Below are 21246 nucleotides of genomic sequence, written 5' to 3' on the forward strand. Positions count from 1 at the left end.
AATAAAATTTAAAATTTCAGTTTTGTATTTTATCTATTTTTATTTCGCTATAAAAGTAACAAATATAATTTTTAAAATAAGTGAATATTGTGTTAAAAAAAAAACTACTGCGACAACTATTGCATGATGGGATGCAACAGCGTCCAAAATCTTAGCAACAGTAAATACGGAAGTGAACAATAACATTGCTTGAACATTTCACTATGATAACTTGGCATAATCAAAATTAAAGCAAACTAACAGTAAGCGTTGTTATTATTTATGTCATTATAAATCTTTGTTTATTGCATTTCACAACAGTTTTGGCTCACTGACCAACTAACAAACAAGTAGGCCTAGGCCTATCTATACCATAAACATATCGGCTGGGCCCGCGCTGGGCTGACTGAGTGAGGAGAAAGCCCAAGCGTAGTATAGCCGGGTAGACCGATCTCCCCCTGTCTAGCCTAGACCTAGCCGACTTTCTAGAATGAAACGTTGAATAGGCTTATAGGTTATTATTAGGCCTAGGCCTATATATTATTTATTTATTTATAAATTATTAATTTATTACTATTAGTTAGTAGTAGGGTGTGGGCGGGGTCTCCCCCCCCCCCCAAAAAAAAAACATGTTTTTCCCCTTGTGTCTCCCCACCCCTCCCACAAGCAAAACCATTAAGCATAAATAAACATAATCATAAACATAAATAATTATTTGGTATAAATCACACCAAGGATAACCCAGGAAGTTTGAAGACTTGTTTCGGGAAACTTCTGGTGGTGAAATGGGCAGTATACAGGGAGACAATCCAGGCTACTCTTTTCCGTAGAGTGTACTGCATTCTTTAATGTGCACATGGGCCATATTGCACACGGGACCAATGGCTTAAATGTCTCATCCGATAAAATGGTGCGCTACCGTAACCAGTGTATTTCAATCCTGATCCAGCTGAAACAAGGAGAGCAGCGATCTGAATTGAACCGGGGACCTAGTCTCCACGTTTCACCGCACACACAGTAGCTACCACCAGAGTAGCCAACTAAGCTAAGCTGCTCCCTAACTGAGCTAAGCTTATGCTCAAATAGTTTTAAAATCACCTCATACCACCTTATTTTGTGAGCTAGTGACACTGCATAATCATCGACCCCACCCAATTAGCCCCACCCTATTTCAAGAATTCCAGGACTAGACATACCACCCAGACTGTATAGTAATATCTGCACGGGGTATGTATCGTCGGTGCAAAAATTTGGCCTAGAAATCTCTGCGCATTTCGGAAAATAAGGACCAATTTCTGTGCAGATTATGCCACAAATTAGGTTTTGAACAAATATATAACCGCACACCTGTTTTCCTAGTGATATTTTCCGCACAAATCTAAGCTGATTTCTTATATGACCTCCATGCAATTAAAAAAATTTACAGTAGGTTACACCACAGGGAAACATGAAAAAAAAGAAGGTTTTTAGTGATTTTTAGACATTTTACTACAAAAATCTTTAAATTGATTTTAACCAGACAATTTAAAGAGCTATGGAAAAGAATACAGTTGAATCATGGAGATATCTTCATGGTTGAACTTGCCTAAGTCGAATCCAAAATGATAAAATTCAACTTACAGATCATTAATTAATGGAAACTCAACAAATTGGCATGTAAAATAAAATCAAAGTTACTCTAGTTGGGCAGTCGACTTAGGCAAGTTTAACTGTAAAGGAAGGGTAGTAATATTCAACTTTCCGTGTTAATTGACTAATCATTTTTTCTTTTTGTGGTTGAAATTTTTAATTAAGTATTGTTTGTTTGTTTTTATTTATGCTCAAAAAAAAAATTACAAGGAGAATTACAAAGCAAAACCATTCAAAATAACAGAAAAGAGCATCAAAAAGGTAAAAAGAAATCAGACAGACCACAATACATGAATGAAAGGAGTGAGCGTTGGATAACCCTTTAAACTCAAATGTTTGTTTCAAAAGGGATCCAGAAAATAAGAAATAAATAAATAAATAAAAAATAAATTAAAGAATTAAAAAAAATAATAAAAATATAAAAAAAAGTAAAATAATTAATAATAAATAAATAAAATAAAAAATATACAAACACCAAATATAGAAAGCAAACAGGAACAAAACCATGCATCTGAATCTAAAATTGCAATAGGCAACTGAAATATGGAATTTAGTTTTTTAGCTAATGACAGAGGGCCTACATTTTTAATTAAGATACATTTTTAAGTTTCAAGTTTAATTTATTTCATCTCATTGCAGTAACTTACAAAAAGAAACTGAATTGTGAGAATGTTACAATATATTAAAAACATTAAAATTATTAAGATATACGAATTCAGCAATTACTAATTTGTTACTTTAAGTTTGGTTACTGGTATTAATTACCAAAAAAAACCCATTAAAATCACACACAAAAAGGGTTAAGTTCAAACATGCAAATATAAAAAAAATAATGAAAAACTACAATATAAGAACATTAAAATTAGACATAAAATAAGATTCATTAAATAACGTATAAATATACAGTATAATAAAATTTAGGAAAAAATTACACAATTAAATAATTTAATGGAATATACATAAAATTCAATTACATTTTATTGGTGATTTAACTATACTGATCATTCATTTTTAGGAAATATTCTAAGAAAAGAAAAGTGTTTTAAAGGTGATGGAGACAGTCAACCGATCAACAATTAACGTCACATTACCCAGTGAGCATGCCTTGCCTCGCGGGGCAGTTCTAATGAAGCCTCAACTCACACCACTATCATCACCACAAGACCAGACACAGGAGGAGAATCTTAGCCCAACATTAATTAAAGGAAGAGAGTAAGTTGGTGTCATGAGTTAATGTTATTGTACATCAGCATAGAATTAAGGATGTTAGGTGGGCATATCGTATGCCCTCTGGATCCAGAATAATCATATTTGTTAGCATTATCATCATTATGATTGATATACATCATATAATTTTATCATCATCATCACTATTCTCAGGGGCGGATCCAGAGATGTCCGAAAAACAAAAAAAAAGGTCGAAAGGGGGGTGGGCGATCGGGATAACAACGCCCCCGCAAAATATTTGTTTTCTAGACGCCCAAAAATAACCTATGAGGCGTTTTGGGCGATCAATTTTTTCCTTTTTCTTTTTAATTTCTTTTTTTTTCAACTTTCAAAAAGGGGGAAGCCCGGGCCATCCAGGATCCCCCCTAAATCCGCCCCTGATTCTCATTCATCATCATTATCAATATCCTCATACGTAAGAGTAGTATAATACATACTCCAAGTATTGAAATGCACGCCATCGTGTTGGGATTCAATATTTCGACATTAATTATGTCATTGTTAGGAATCTTCATACATCATTATCATACTTATACCCAATTCTCATTATACAAATCAAATCAAACTTTATTCATTCCACTCATAAAAGACAATGAAAAGATCTTCTTTCTTGGACAGAACTTTGAATAAAAAATACAAACTCTTCTATCAGACACCCTGCAATCTTTGAGGTTAGCTGCTATAGCAATATTTCTGATATATTCAGTATAACACATCAGGTAGGCCAAAACATCACTACTAAATCTTCTTGACGCAAGCACACTATGGAAATGGCATCACTATTGAAATACCTGCTGCTACTTGGGGATCGGATTCACAACTAGTCACCAAGCGCAAGCTCAGTAGCCTAATGGTTGACACCAGGCTAGTTATCTAGAGGTCGTGGGTTTGCGAATCACTTGCGAACTTGTTTTCGCTAGTATTTAGGAAAGTACTGAGTATTTAGTATGATAAAACGTCAGGTAGGGCAAAACAATAATCACTCCTGTGATATTTTCCTGACACAAACACACTTTGGATATCGTCACTTCCTTTGGAGTTTTTTCATACCTTCTAATGTCAAACACATTGGTGAATGCCATGGTCTGTTCTACAATCAAGTTAATTATTAATATTATTAGTATTATTATTATCATTATAATAATAATAATAATTATTATTATTATTATTGTTGTTATTATAGTTGTTATTGCTATTGGTATTAAATATCGATATTGTTATTGCTGCTTCTTTTAGGGCTATCCAGGTGTTAGCTGCTCATATGATTGAAAGATGTTGGTGTCGCTATAGAGACCGTCAAATGTTCCAACTCCTTAAACATGCAATCTGTGCAGCTGTAAGTGTAGTATCATTAATTAGTGCTATTTATGTTAAACAAGAAATTTGTTTAGAAAAGCCCTTTCCAAATGGTCAAATTTTATTTGACAAAAACATGTGACATGCCTTAATATGGTCATTTGTGATGTAATTACATAACATTATTTTTTTGAAGGAGCATTCATTAACGTATGAAGTTCTACGGAAAATTAGTCCGACAGAAGCCCACCTACTAAAAGACCCAAGTATGAATGCAAGGATACGATTTAGGTAATCATAAAAGACATTCTTTTTTAAATCAGTATTCTATATTCTTGTGCAGTATGATACAGTTCTCCATTGAATTAAACACCCCTCCAATGAAAGCACACCTCCTATTAAAGGCCACATTTCTGCAGTCACAAATAAATGTTTATTTTGTGTCTTTTTAAATATTTACTTTTTTCAAATCAAAGCTGCTGAACCATGAAAACCCCAGTACGAAATGTCCTCTATTGCAGGGAGACTTGTATCTATTGTTTAGGATTCAAAAAAAAAGAAAAAAAAAACTATGAGATTCCTATAGCAATCATCTTGTACAAAACCTATAATTCTTGTAAATGATTAAACTCATTGCTATAAGACATAACATCATTTTACCTCAGGAATTTATAGTATACCAAAAGGAATCAAAGTAACCTGACTCCTATAAAGACATGTATAGGATTCCTATATGACTACTATAGGATTTCTCTACAGTACTTGTATATACCGTACCATATTTTCCCAGATATTTACCCACCCTGGGTACCACCTCCTACTCTTTGCCCAGTTTTAAGTACCAGCCTTTCTTCAGGCAGAAGCCCAATTTTACAATCAAAGGGGTTGGATCATATACCAGAGAAACTACAGTACAAGATATGTATTACTATACTATGTGGAAAAGACAAGCCAAACCAGTCACTCGTCGCAAAAATCAATTTTTAGTTATTAATACAGGGTTAAAGATGAAAAAGAGAGCTATAAAATGGTAAAAGAATCATAAAATTAAATGCAATATTTCCTTAATATGAAGTTACAAGCGTTTAGACATACAGCTGTTTAAAGAACAATACTTGAGAAATCAGCCTTCAAAGTTTCTCAGGCAGAAACCACTGTGGCCAAATTGTTAGAAATTGTTGTTTTAACATTGAAAATGAAAAATAACAGCATATCATGATGTATATGTATAAAGGTTAGTTTAGTGCAATAAAATAGATTTAAAAAATGTTGACATTTCAGCATGTTTTGGCCATTATCTCTGAAATACGATTTGCGACGAGTGACTGGTTTGGCTTGTCTTTGCCACACATGATTCAAAGTCAAACATAGAGTTCCTTAGTAGGATTCTTATATAAGGTCTGTAATTATGCTTTCATAGATCTTAAATACTTTGCTGAGAGCAGTTTCAAGCTGACAACAGTATATTTTTTTTAAAATTCTTTTTTAAGGTTTGGTGGTAGTGAATTTCCACCTATGATTTTATTCAAAATTTTCACTCATACAAAAGGAATGGGACTGCAGTACTACAGTGGCAAAAAGTGCATAAAACCAGCATCAGAGGTAAAACAAACATTTTCAAAAGTCATCTTATAAAACTCATTAAATAATAATGATAATATTAATATTAATAATAATAATATTATTAATATTAATAATAATGATATTATAATAATATAATAATATTAATAATAATAGTAATAATGATAGAAGTATTAATAATAAAAGTAATAATGAAATTAATAAAACCAGCATGAGCGTTAAAACAAACATTTTCAAAAGTCATCTTATAAAACTAATTAAATAATAAGGATAATATTAATAATAATAATGATAATGATAATAATAATAATAATAATGATAATAATAATTTAATAATAATAATAATGATGATAATAATTTAATAATAATAATAATATAATAATGATAATAAGAAGTACTAATAATAAAATAATAATAATAGTAGTAATAAAATTAATAATAAATAATAACAAATAGGAATAATGTTTTTGCGCTACCTGACATGTTATCATACTGAATGTTACTTGGGAAAAAAATCTTGTAAGTGATTCGGGTGGGAGTCAAACCCACAACGTCCAGGTACTTAGCCTGGTGTTTTACCAGAGACTACCGAGCTTGCACTTGTGACTGGTGTTGAACCCTATCCCAAGTAGAAGCGGAATGTACTATAACAAACATAGTAAAAGGATAACATTAAAAATAACAGTAAACAACTGACATTAAATGCTCTAACCCGTGAGATTTCCAGTAGACATATTTCATATAAGCATAAAAAAAACAGACTAAGGGAAGATTGTAAAACGCTAGACTGATGATAATTTGTAGTGCCTACTGTATGTGAAACTAGACCACTGCCATTATCATTCCATCGTATCATAATTCTACGCGTGTTATGCTGTCATTTTTAATTGCGTGTCGTTTAAACTTTACTCTCACAGGCAGCGGTGGATGCATGCCAAATGATGGGTAATCGTAAATTCTATGATCAGATGATTGCAGATTCATGTCAATACGAGAAGCATAGGATTACGGAAGAGGTCGATGTTACGACTGTAAAAGACTACATGCAAGTAAGGAAACAAATTTAGGAAAATATTGGCTATGGTATCAAAAAAGGGGGCCTTATAATTTCTGATTGAATCTAGAGGTAAACTCCTGGAGGGGGTCCAACTCTTCTCCAGCTGGGCATTCTTACCCTCACCATACAGAGGTACTTTATTTTAACATGTAGAGTCGTTGCCTTTGTGACCTCTTGTGACATGGCTCTTTCAGTGGATTGGTTTTCTTTTTTTTAGACCCAGACAGTTTCAAGTTTTGTTATTACTTTTCTGCTTCTTGTTAGTGAACACTTTTTCTTTTACTTTCATTTGTCACCTTGGCTCTATAGGCCTACTGTTCCTGTTGTGCATTTGCGGTGTTATTAAGTTGATGATATGAATAATGAAAAAGATTGATGAATAATGACAAAGATTATATTTATTATGATTATTATGTTAAATAAAAATGATAACAGTTAATTATAATGTGGTGATGATGTCATTATAGATAATGACAAAATTATGAATAATTATTTTGATGGTAATAAATGAATTGATACTGTAAAATGTGTTTATTTATTAAATCTGTAGGCCTACTGTTGATGTAATTTATTTCTGTATTGCAGTATCTTAGTGTGTTGGATGAGTTGCCAGCTTATATGGGAGGCAAGGAAAACCTATGGAGGAAGTTAGACCTAAACAGTAATAGTATAGATTAAATCCATAATTTTTTCCCATTTATTTAACTATAAAATTGTGAATTACAGTATACCATAAAACCTCGAATTGAAGCTCAGTGGGCTTAATCTCGAGAAGAAGCCCATCTCGATTTGAAGCCCCCTCAAAATACAAAATAGTATCTTTTCGAGGCTTCTTTTCGAGATATTACAGTACATACACTGTTCATGAATTTCAGAAAACAAAAAACAAAATAAATTAAAAACAAGCTTGGTTTATGCATTAGTTTAGCTGATTTAATGCCAGTTTAATACACTCCATAATACAGATTGATGTTACATTGACCTTATTTATTGTTTAATAATAGTACAACTTTTACAGCATTCATTTTGAAAAGAAGGCTCCCCCCCCCCTCCTCTTTACTTTGCAAAAGTAGTCTCGAAAAGAAGCTCATCTCAAAAAGAAGCTCATACAAAGTTCACAAAAAAAAAGAAGCCCTGGGCTTCAATTCGATGTTTTATGGTAGAATAACATTTTGATGACGTACTGTAGTTATAATGAAGGTTACGAGTAATGGTAGAGATTTTATGTTGTTTCCTAGTTTATATACTGCATTGTGTATGTACTGTATATATGATAATACTGTAATGAAATTTTGAATCATCATCTGGATTCACTTAATTGAATGAATGCAATCAGAGAAAAAACCTTTTAAATTACTGGCTTAGTTTTCTAAATTTTTCTATTACTGCTGTTTATATTTTAAGCACCTTGTGAGCGCCATTCAAATCTTTTTTTATTATTATAATAATTTGCTCTACATCTCTTTTAGTTTTAACTCGGTCAACCATCTTGTATGATATTGTGGACTACCTTGAAGGCAACCAAGCTAGTTCCCGGTTACAGAATGAAATGAAAGCACTAATATCTAGGCCAGTTACCCAAGAGCTACAGCGTGAACACATACGAATCATTTCAGAACTCAGGTATCAAATACAGTAAAGTCAAATTCATTAACATTTTATTTTTTGATGGGTGGAAGTTAAATAATTTAGTTGTCAGGGCAAAAATTATAACATTTGATATTTAATTTATTCTACACTTACCTAACAAAACTTCATCAGTCTAATAACTAATTACAATTTTCCTACATTTTGGAAATGTATGCATTATGTATGTTGGTTGCAAGCACCATTGGAAACTCTGTTACTGTGTGTGTAGTCATGCATGAACTGTGCAATTTGTGCATGCACACGGAAGCTTGAAGCATTGTTTTTGAAAATTGTTCTGAAACTGCATGCTTCTTCGTTGATTTTTATTAGTAAAAGGAAACTAATAAACACAAAAAGTATATCATTTCAAAGCTATTCATCATTTATGATGGATAGAAAAATAATGAAATGTGACAGTGCTCCCACAAAATCTGGACACTGTAGCAAACATGTTTTTATTTTTATAAATTATCATAATAAAAAAAAAAAAACATGTTTGCTACATTGTCTGGCTTTCACAGGCAGATTTTTTATGGCTTATGACCCAAATTGTGCTTTAGACAACTACTGTATATTAGGGATTGGCAATCAAAATAACATTATTTGGAATAGGCAAATTATTATTTTTGGTCCAACGACCTCGTCATGGCTTTGGATGATGGGGGGTCCAGGCCTATCCGACATGGGCCCCTAAATTTTTCAAAATTGTTTTTCAAAAATGGAGAAAAATATAAAAATTAAATTATATTGCCATAGAGTGCCATTTCCAGCCATCTAGAGCAGTGGCGGCTCTAGGATATATTTTCTGGGGCGGAGGGTTAAGTTGTCCTACGGGAGGGGGCTTGAGCTCGTAGGCTCGACCTGGAGCAAGGGGTTGAGAGGGAGTGCACCCTCAGACTGTGACAGACATGTGTTGACTTGGTGTGGGCCTATTTTTATATGTTTTATGGTCTGACTGCCCGACGAGCTCTGTCCGGCGGGGGACTTGACATGTCCGGTGGACAATATATGGATGGAATATTCCCCCAGGGAGCTGTGTGTGTGTGTTCCAGGTGTTTAATCCAATGACTGGGGCATAAGTCTACGATTATTTTATTATTATTATTATTATTATTGTTATTATTATTATTGTTTTTATTATTATTATTATTATTATTATTATTATTATTAAGTTATTACTCTTCATAAGTTATTACTCTTCAATATGCAAAATGTGAATCAAAACTATTTAATTTTCTAGAACGCCAGAACCGTTAGTACTTCCAAAATCACAGAATACTGCACGGGTTTCCAGTGGAAGCCAGTCCAGCCGAGGCTCAAGACAGGCTAGGCAGAGAGCCAGTAAGATGCGGCGTATGTACCAGACAACAAATGAAGTAAGTTCCTTATAGGCCTACTTTTAAATACAGTGAGTAAAATATGCAATTGAATACAGTAATTAAACTGTAATTTGAAAGTGGTAAAATAAATATAACAATATAAATATGTACAAGTGCATTAAAAAAAAGTCAAACAGCACTTAACAAACTACAGCAGACTTACAGCACACTACAAGAGGAACATGGGGACCCACACCTCTTTCAAAATTAGGTTGTGACTTTCCCCAAGTGTGCAACCACCAGTTTACCCCCAGAAATTTGCTGATGTTACGCTTAAACAACTACCTAGTGCCATCTCACTTAATCTTCGAGCTCCCCCAATTAAAACTTCACGTCCCCATATCATTCCCCATGTCAATATTATACAAATATTTACTGGGTTGACTGGCATAGTATACAAATATTGACTGCTCATGTGGGGAATGGTGAAATCTATTGCACCGAGGTGATGCAGAGACCTTCGGCCCTCGGGACGATAGTAGGCTACTTTAGTCTCCACATTACAGATGGGCTATAGATTTCACCGTTTTTAGAATCTAGAGCAGTCAACGTTTGTTTTATATAACTCATACATAGATTCTACGAGGCCTAAAAAAGGTAATGAAAAGGGTACCCACCAGGTTGCGTCCCCGTTACCGTACATGCGTGTCATAAATTGAATAGCAAAGCTATATGCAGGGACAGATTACATCGCGACAGGGAAAAAAAGTACTATATCATTTAACGTGATAGTAATTTTTTCCCAGGGATTTTATGACTATCATTCAACCTCATAGGACTGTGTAGGTTGAAGTTATTACCCGCTTTTTGTATGTATGCGGTATGTAATTCAAAATATATAGCCCAAGGAGATCTGGAGGCTGTATTTTATGCTGTATTTTGAACTATGACCCGATTAAAAACACAGTATATATTTGTTTTACAGAATATACCACTACATAGATTGTATTATTCCAGACATGCATTAGAATGCATGTCTGGAAATATTGTCCAGCTTTTAACCAATCAAATGCCTGAAATACTGGTACATACTAGGCCCCTGCTTACAGACTATTAAAACATTAAGCATTTGTTTGCATGACTTCAAATAGGTGACTGCTGTTATCAGAAAAAGTTAATTGCATGTAATGTTTCCTTTTCCCTATATTGCTTTATTAAAGGTAATAAATTATAACAGCCCATATTTTATCGTTATAAGTTTGGGATTCACAATAGACCATAATCCAAACAACGTTTACAAATTTAAATAAGACCAATAAATTAAACTCATGTCTTGATTGTATCTTCTTGGAGATTGACAGGTTAAAACCCCTTTACATAGGCTGCATGCAGTGATTGATGTTTATTGTTATGTATTGTTTATGATATTAATAGCACTACTACTTCCTTCTTCCTTTAGTAGTTTATCAACCTCCACAGGAAATATAAAAGTGCTGTAGATAAGCAACACATTGTATTCTTCTTGGCCCAGTTGCTCTTTTTTTTCTTTTTTTCTTTTTCAGGATTGCCATACCAGTTTGTGCTGTATTTACAATTATTAGTTTTTTATTTTTTTCTCTTGGTGCCCTGCAGGTTATACAAGTTTGTTCTGCAATTTTGTTTAAAGAACATTCATGTCAGAGCCCTGTTGGTTATACAAGATGATGGCTTAGTACCTCAGCACACCCCAACAGAAATAATTACGCTCAAGTAGTAAAAAAAAAATACATATTTTGCCAGCTAATTAGTTATGGAGCCGCCTCTTTAGTTTCATATGTTCCTCACTTGAACTTCATGACCAAAAAACATAATATTCAGTCTAGGATTTCTTGAGCAAACTAATTACAATATTTACATGTTTTATTTAACATGCAGAATGAGCCTGGTTTACAAGTTGATGTTACAAAGTCAAATGACGAGAAGAATGGAGATGACTACCACCTAGTGCAGTCTGGGGATGAATTTGAAGAGGAGGCTGATCAACTGTTCACATGGACTCAAAACTTGTCCTATGAAGACATTGGTTTAACCAGCTGACCTATAGTATTTGAACTAGGAGAAAGGTCATTTATTTTAATTCAAATAACAGAGAAGGAAAGTCTTGAAATTTTTTTCCAGACTTCATCCACATTTACTTAATAAATCCAGTGAATTTATTTTTCAAAATGGAAAAGGACAAATATCTGCACTGTACTTATAATGGGATTCAAACATTTTGATTGCCATTTGATAGTCCCTCCCCTCTCTAACCTTTAAAATTTTGGACTAGAGGTGCTTATACAGTTAAACTTGCCTAACTCGAACTTATTTTACATGCCAAATTGTTGTGTTTTCCATTAATTAACAATCTATAAGTCAAATTTTATCGAAGTCCAACAAGTTTTCAATGGCATTTTTTATTTGACTTAGGCAAGTTCAACTGTAAACCATTTTTTGTTCAGGCCTAATTCATTAAAATAGTGCTAACGGTTAATGTTCATGTATATTTTATTTTCTTCCTTATTATTCTTCAGTAATATGTATAGTGTTATTTTATAACAATAAATGAATATACTGTATTCATTATTTTAAGCATAGAAATTGTTTTACTTTTTTAATTTTGTTTTTATTTTAACATATCCATGATACAAAATTAAAATTTTATCGTCTGAACAGTCAGAAATACATATATTATTATTATTATTATTATATAATTGGCTAAACCTAGACTAAACCTAATTATTATCTTTAAAATGGATATGCTCGAGCAAGTGTTTATACAAATCTTATTTATATTTTATTACTAATTAATGCAGAGTTATAATTAATTCAATAATATTGGTTTTGTAGCAAAGTCATACAGTATTTCATAATTATTTATTAAAATACACAATGAATCAATCATCAACCCCTTTACAAATGCATATATTATTTATTACAAATATCATACTACCTCATAAGCATACATATAACAACTGTCAAGGATTAAGTATGGAAGGCCATTTATGCATTATTCCTAATAAATAAACCAGAAAATACATGAAGCTTGATTACTTGCAAGGTACAGATTTTGGTTATTATTTTTTTTCAAATACATGCATTCTAGTACAATTTTTCCTTTTCTTTTCCTAAAAAATTTCTTTTCAACACAAAAGAATGCAAGATTCTGTAGTTTGCCAATTCTAAGCACATTACTGAAGTGGAGATGGACCACAATTAAAAGGCCATGTGCATCATCCTCAAACACCCTGACATTTGGTCTAAAAAATGTTGTCCAAGCCTGAAGTTTTTTTTTTTTTTTTTTTTTTAAATATTTTACAGTAGATATAATATTTGTATTAGCATCAGTCCAAAAAGCTTGAAATTTTCCAGTACATTAGAAAGACAAATGTGGCAAAGACAAGCCAAACCAGTCACACATTGAAAAAATAGATTTTTAGTTATTAATTAATACAGGGTTAAACAGTAAAATGAGAGATGTAAAAGGTAAAAGAATCATATTTAAATCTGACATTTTGTTATGAAATTACGGGAGTTTAAACATACAGTTGTTTAAAAAAACAATACAAAGAAATCAGCCTTCATAGTTTATAATTTCGGGCAGAAACTATCACCAAATCATTAAAAATTGCTATTTTAACATTGAAAATGGGGAAAATAACAGCATAGCATGATATATACAGTAGATATATAAAGGTTAGTTTAGTGCAATGTTTTGGCCACTATCTCTGAAACATAATTTGTGACGAGTGACTGGTTTGGCTTGTCTTTGCCACAAATGTTATACAATTGACTATGCAGTTTAATACAACTCTTGCATACTCCAATCAAATCAATTGGCCAACCTACTGTAGTTAAGGGTCCAACATACCAAATAGGATCAGCATTGCTTGCATGTACTGTACAGTACTTAAAAATGATATCACTCATTAAAAAAACTACTGGCCACAATGCTTCAATTTTAATGCACTGTAAAAGTACATGCTAATAGGAGTATTCCAGGGGTTCCAAGTAGGAAGATTGTGAAATCTCGTTTTTGTGAGCTAACACATCTAACTTTATTTTGCTGCACATGGTGAAAGTTGAACTTGCCTAAGTCGATCCAAAATGCCATTGATAAATTGTTCGACTTGGATAAAATTTGACTTACCGATTGTTTATTAATGGAAAACACAATTAACAATTTGGCATGTAAAATAAGTTTGACTTAGAAATTATGCGAGTTAGGCAAAATTGACTTAGGCAACTTTAACTTATACTCATCACAAGCTCACATCCAGGAGAAAATACACCACTCAAGTACAGTATAATGAATTTGTGCAAGATGGCACTTTTTGGGAGGTTTAGGCTTTACTTAAACTAAAATGCACTATTAATAGCCAAGCAAGAAGTGTCTAGAATTTGATTGCACTTTTGACTTGAAAAATGAGGTAAAATAAGGAAAACAAAATCTTATATAATGACTGAAAAAAATACAGAAATGATCATGAAAGAAGACATTTTTCCAGAACTTTAAAAGACATACTGTTTGTGTTGGGCTATAAAAAAAATTATTTTGTAAATATTTAAGTGAAATTTGCAATTGAAAATTAAGAATGAATGAATGTTTTTCTCTTCAGTTATCAGAACCATTACTATATTTTGCATAGATCATTGGTTAACATTATTTGTAAAGGACTTCTGCAGCAAAAAATCAATCATTTAGTCTGTTACTCATTTAAAAGTTGGTAACTTTAAATTTACTTATTTTCAATGAGAATTGAATGTTTTAAATTAATTTTGTACTATTTTATTTCCTAATTTTACTATAGACAGTATATCTTTAACATCATTTCACTTGATGTTGAATTATTCTCCCAATGCAAAATAATCATTTAAGTACTGTATATTGCAATGCTGTGAAACACATTTCATTTTGACGAACGTCATGTATGGTGGCATTTCTCAGGTATAATCAATCTTCATCTTCTACAATCACTAATGAAAAAGCTTCCACAGTTGTATCGAATATGACAACACATACAAAAATAACAAGCTAACTATGAGAATAATATAAAATATAGAGCAAATTAGAAGACCCTCTTTTGAATGGATATTATAACAGTATAAGCTAAACTTGTAAAGGCACTAATTATCCTTAAAACAACTCTAGAAGATAAATAAAAATATTATAGTAGATAGTAATAATAATAATACACTAATAATATATAATAATATTAATAGTAATAATAATTAATACTTGATATGAATACATAATAAGCACTAAGTCTTTAAAATAAGCACTTACAGCATTATGAACCATAATGTACATAGCAAAAAAAACAAAAAAAAATACATAAAAAACAGCAAAAAGAAAAAAAACCTCAAAAAAAAATTACATCCTTCTCTATAATGTGGCAATTGTACTTGAAAATAGTAAAATAGGTATCAACAAAATGATTAATTTCTTTGAAGACGTATGTAGTTATTTATTTATTTATATATTTTATGCAGTTATTCATTTAACAATCAATCCATCTTTATACTAATTTAATAATTTATCTATACTGGTACCTTTATTTCGGATTTGGTAAGGTCTCACCACGAAATGAATTGCACAATTGGGAAAAATGAAATGAGTTTATAGTATATCTGAATAGATCACATTAAAGCTTTAATTTAGTCTTTAAAAAATACAATTTTTGATATTAAGTGGATCAAGAGATGTGAGGATTAATTTTAAGCATGGAAACCTACACAAATATTTAGGATGGAAGCACAAAAATCTGCACAAAGAACACTTTTTAGAGAATTGGCTCAAAACGTATTGATAAAATATAGTAGTATCAAATTTGAGCCCCAAAATTTCATTTATATTAATGACTCTTGAGTCTGACCTATTTTTAGTAATTTTCTCAATATGATCTCACTGCTGGTCATACTGTACTACCAAAATTTCCTGGCTTTCCCCAGAATACTCAAGCTGTAAGTGATATCACTGCGGATCCTACACATTTACTTTCTCCAAAAGTGTGTACTGTCAATGCAAATGTCAAAAGTTGGGTCGAGCCAACTACAGTGTGAGAAAATGTTTGTATTCTCAACTTTTAACCAATCACACTGCTATCAAACATGTTTTACCTTTGCGCAGACAGCTGCTTATCTTTTTGTATGGGGGAAGACAATGGTGGAACACTCACAGAAGAGCTTGCATTGGGATACTTGCATTTGCATTTGAAGCAATAAGAGGTGATTTTAATTATTTAAAATTAACTTGTTAAATTAAGCACATAACAACGCAGAACTAGGCTTGATTTCTGGTCCAAAACAGGCCTACTAAAGCACATAAAATAGATTCACTGGTTTATAAACAAACAACAATTGCAAAGATATAGCTTTTGGTCCATATAAATCTGACATTAATATCTTCTTAACTAATACTGTACCTTCTACATAATTGGTTGATTCGACATAAAAAAAAAAACTTAACTTTGAATATTAAATTATATCCAAACATCTCCCTTCGATGACCCTGTTAAATGGTACACATGATATAATCATTTCTCCCAATTGGTCAAATGTATTACAATTAATACAGTGCTCACTGATTCTTTACTTTAACTCCATTCTTTTCACCAAGCCTTACCACCATGACAGTTATATTATCAAAAGAACCACGATAATAGGCTTGTAAGACCAGACTCTTTGCACCTAGATGAGGCTCATCCAGTCGGTCCTTAACAAATTGCACTGCTTCCTCATTTGTAAACATATCCCACAATCCATCAGTGGCGAGAATCATGAACTGTGGTTTAACAGAGTTTAAATTGAAAGTCTGGATATCAGGATCAGCAACAATGTACTTGTGTTCCTTCAGCGGGAAATCGCCAAGAGCTCTGGATGTAGCGAGAATTCCAACAACACGCCACACGCCATTGAACGATATGAAACCGCCAGCTTTTTTGATCCGCCTACGTTCCTGCAGCAACTGCGGCTTGTGGTCATATGACATAGGTATTGCACTACCATGTTCATCACATATAACCCCACGTGAATCTCCCACATTAGCGACGGTCAACTCTCCCTCAGATAGGATTGCTACAATAGCTGTTGAACCTAGTAAATAATCGTACAGTGATTATTAATGCTAAGACTAAACATGATAATGTACAGCAGCAACTAGATAGGAAATATAATGGGATTCACGATGACAATATTACTAGATGATAATGATAGATAATAAGCATTTAGAATTGTTGCATATCATACACTTTGGAAAATGATTATGTAAAAAACAAATTCCTGAGTTCCTGCTAGACCAGAAAGAAATTTTTGAATGCATTAATTTAATCTAAATTTAATATTACTAATTTCCTCTTAGTGAAAAATGAGCAATTTTTTTATTGTAATTTTTTTTTTTCGTATGTGTAAACTGTTGTTTACATTGGTTGCTATAGTGTATGATCAGTCTATCTGTGCATGTATTACATTGCATGCAGATTGTGTTTGTAAAGCGCTAGCACAGCAGTGCAGTTAAATATGTACGTTTAATTACCCAGAAGTACAATGAATAAATATTTGATTGTGTTTGAAGAACTTGTCATGAGTTTTACTATTTACATTCATCAAAGAAATAAAAATTTCTTCAAGGATGGGAGAATATAGTAGAGCCTAATCACGTTGTGGTCGGTGCGGACAAGTAAAATCATTTGATGATTTTACCTAGGCTTACAAATCGATGTAGGCTCGGCCTAGGTCTACTGCCTTAATTTGTGTCTTGCGTCTTTGAAATAGGCCTCAAATATCCTATTAAATGTTCAGTTTCTTAAAAGGCCCATTGATTCAAGGAATTTCTTAATTTTTCATACATAATATTGATAAGTTGAATTGACCTTTTTCTGTATTTATAATATTTTTTCATTTCATTCTTTTCTTAATTTTTCTTTCTCTTTTAAATTTTCATACTAGTACAGTAGTAGGAAAAAAACAGACAAAAAGCAACGATGCAAAAATTTCCCATTTTAAATACAATATGGGTAACAAATACCACCAAATGTTGAAACAATATTTTGTTACACAGGAACATGCATTTCTGTTCATCCATTCAGCATCATTCTTTTAGGAGATTCTGCTAACCCACTAGACTTGCCTCAAGTCCATTATTATTGTTTTTTCTCTCATTCTGGACAGCGCCACCAACGTGAAAGTTAATTTAGAGATGGAAGCGAGTATGGGATGCCAATTAAATTAGATATGCCGCACACTAAGCTAAAAAAAGAATGAGTAATTGAGAATTAGGTCCTGGAACCAAGGCTACCAACCCAACTATCCCTTTCTGATTGCTGTATCCCACTAAAGTTACTGTAGTTCTCTTGACTTGGCACTACTCTGTGAAACTCGTTCTCCCTGGATCTGCCCCTGAGAAAAAATTACAAAAACAAATATACCTGCTACATCCTTGTTAGACTTTGCAACTGTTAATAACTTTTCATCTAACGATAAAATTTCTTCGATCAGAACTTGTGAATAGTTGACAGTAGCGTGGCTGTACTTTGACCGATTTAATCTTGCTAATACCGTTTGAGACAGGAGTTTTTCAGCAAATTCTGAGGCAAACTAAAGTGATGATACCATAAGTTAGTAAAATAAATTATGTTTGATATAATTTGTTAATTAATTTATCATTATTATTATTATTATTAATTATTTGCAGTGCTGTACAATAGGAATACTGTATTTATAAAGGCAGTGGCTCCAGTCTTAAAAAATTTCTAATTCTGACTGGATGAATATTGTTCTAATCCAATCCAAACAGCCTGTATTATACAATAACATTCAGTCACATATTTGTTTAGGACTGGTGTAATAACCACTGCCATAAAAGAAAATCCATTCTATGAATAATCATTTATGTACAAAGAAATTTTCCACCACAAATGAAATTTTAAAAATTTTAATAAAAAACAATATCAATTGAGAATAAATTCATGTCCTAAACCACCATTCCGCAAGCTATGTGTCACGACGCAATGTTTGGATCACGAAAAAAAAAGTTGATGGGTCGCATAAATTCTTCTGATCGTGAAAACTTTACTTAACACGAACGAAAACAAATGAAATTTAATTACAGTAAACGAAAGTGTCAGTTTACTTTTGTTATGCGTGCGTTATCACAGTTTCATGTGAAAAATATACTATCACAACATTACTTCAGGTACAGTATGACAACTTTAAAATACTAGTTTTGTTCATTTCAATGTGATAGGCTTTCAGCTGCAAATTATAATGAGAAAACATTTTTAAATTTAATGTGTCTGTGTCTTTGCATAACCCATAAATCTCTGGCAGCACTGGAATTTAAAATGTCTGTAGATCATTAATTTTTATAACTGAAAAATTTGATAACTTACATAGTTTTGTTAAATGAGTAATTCAAAGTGGTTTTTTTATTTTATTTTTTGGGCTTTACATAGTGATTTTGTGGGAGATTTATCTTAATCAATTCACAAAAGAATCAAGTGGATTGTTTATCCTGCTATTCCTCTGCCGTATAAAACAACAGACGTTTTATTGACTTCGGGTTCGATGGATTTGGTCGTGGAACGGGGTCCTAAACCATCCAACACCTTGGGAACTGCTGTAGACTTTTACATCAACCATATTATACCAGTGCTTATTGGAAGTCTATCCAGGGAATAATACCGTACCTACAGTAGCTTCATGCTTGTCAGGCAACAGGGGTATTGCCAGGATTTCCACGATGGGGGGGGGGAGCCTCAAGGTCCCCGTCGGGAGATCCGATGCCCTAGACAGGGGGGAAGATTTCCCCGACTAGAGCAAAGTGGGCGTGGTCGAACTTTGCTTAAATGTTACAAAAGTGGTCCAGGGTGTGAGGCCCCCGAAAATGTTGACAATATAGGGGTTTCAAAGGCTTATTTAATCGATTTTAGAGTCTACTAACTGTAATATGTATAAAATAAATATGTTTTTCTCCCCGGCAAATTGTGGTTTTTTTCCGCGACGGAGGGGCCGGGAGACTTGATATCCGTGAGACTTTGAACACCTGGAGCTGAAGATGAGGAAAAATCTGGCGGATCCAGAGATCTGACCCATTACCCTGGGGCTGAAAAGCAAGATAGTGATATTCTGAAATGCTTTATAGTTTATGTTTGCATGCATTTTTGTTAATTTGTAGAGTTGTAAAACTGTGCAGAACATGCACACTTTTACAATTTTAAATCTTAAAATCTCTGCGTCATGAACTCCCACCTATGTTACGTGTATCGCCAGAGCCGAACTCTTACTGAAGCACACCGTAAAGATCAGTCTGCTCTTGTTTGTAGTATTTATATCTCAGTAAATTATTCATTACACTTTAAATAAATTATCAACCACTTTTATCGAGATCCAAAACAGGTCTATTTACACAAACTGTGATAACCGTTATCAAGCTATGGAATTTTAATAAAGATGTTTAGAAAAAAGTATTCGAAATACTTTTTTCATATTTATTATTTGTAAATCATACTTTTGGTTTAATTATATAATTATACAAACCGTTCCTCCATGACCATCGTAGACTCCATAAAACATCACACCAGATTTCCCAGAATCATCTGCATAATCATAACGATCTTCCATGTGTGGTCTGCGCCCTTGGATTGAATAAATACCAATATTATCTTCTTTTAACTCCCACTGAATTGTCTGTCTATCTGATCCAAATACGAGTTTTTCTAAGTAAGAGATGTTTGGGCTAGGCCCGTGGTGAGTAGCCGGAAGACGATCGAAACCCCTTTGCACGGTAGAAAAGCGTTTTGCCCGATCAATAACCATACGTACGTGGTCGCCGTTCAGGATATACCGGTAGACAAAAACTAAAAGCGCTATCAGTATTAGCGTTTCATATTTAAGAAAAACACCCCTGGCTAGGCGGCTTAACATTGCCCAAAACGCCATGGTGACTTGGACAACAGCGGAAAGCCAGAAGCTTCATATGCCTGCTGGAGGATAATAGTTTACAGTTTTCAAAAAAAAAAAAAATACAGCTGTCATTTCCTGCCTTTATTTTGCCAGACACACTCTGAATGAAGTTTGATAACATTGAACAGCGCCCTCTGTTGATATACAATAGTAAAGTTCGAGTACTCAAAACCACCTGCTGGACTAAAGATCTCCCTTCATAAAGGCTCCAAATGGGAGCATGTGGCAACTTGAAACCATCATTTTTTTTTTCATTTGTTTTTCATTTGTGGCATACCTTCTATGTAGAGACCAAATTATTGTAAAATGTCTGGTTGAAACTCTTAGTCAGTATTAGCATAAAGCATACATTAATCTTTGAAAAATAATCCATCCATCCACGCTTTCTGTGTTTGCAATTTACCTGAATAACTGTATAATTTAGGAACCATTGCAATGGTATTTGCATGTGCGGCCGTGTCTGTGATGCCGAGACTATCAAATGGTAGCAGGTTAAAACGTCAATAAACCAAAACGGCAATGAACCAAAATGACAATGATAACCAAAAC

General features: G+C 32.9%; 2 protein-coding genes across 2 annotated transcripts; one reads left to right on the plus strand and one right to left on the minus strand.

Annotated features, from left to right (window-relative positions):
- Window positions 1-120: 120 nt before the first annotated feature.
- LOC117123241 (putative uncharacterized protein CXorf58) lies at window positions 121-12332 on the plus strand. The gene is made up of 10 exons (XM_033269087.1): window positions 121-242; window positions 2624-2820; window positions 4072-4171; window positions 4328-4422; window positions 5622-5733; window positions 6630-6761; window positions 7355-7430; window positions 8239-8392; window positions 9639-9774; window positions 11632-12332. The coding sequence occupies exons 2-10, from the start codon at window positions 2660-2662 to the stop codon at window positions 11791-11793; spliced, it is 1128 nt and encodes a 375-aa protein (XP_033124978.1). The 5' UTR covers window positions 121-242; window positions 2624-2659; the 3' UTR covers window positions 11794-12332.
- A 315-nt stretch (window positions 12333-12647) lies between these two features.
- On the minus strand, window positions 12648-20796 carry LOC117123242 (protein phosphatase 1L-like). Its single transcript, XM_033269089.1, has 3 exons — window positions 20272-20796; window positions 18162-18330; window positions 12648-16830 (listed from the first exon to the last, which is right to left on the minus strand). Exons 1-3 carry the CDS (start codon window positions 20671-20673, stop codon window positions 16316-16318), a joined length of 1086 nt encoding a protein of 361 aa, XP_033124980.1. The 5' UTR covers window positions 20674-20796; the 3' UTR covers window positions 12648-16315.
- Between the last annotated feature and the right edge of the window lie 450 nt (window positions 20797-21246).

This window comes from Anneissia japonica, unplaced genomic scaffold, assembly GCF_011630105.1.
Source record: "Anneissia japonica isolate Jap-2015-1 unplaced genomic scaffold, ASM1163010v1 scaffold639_len268944_cov154, whole genome shotgun sequence".
Lineage (NCBI taxonomy): Eukaryota > Metazoa > Echinodermata > Crinoidea > Comatulida > Comatulidae > Anneissia > Anneissia japonica.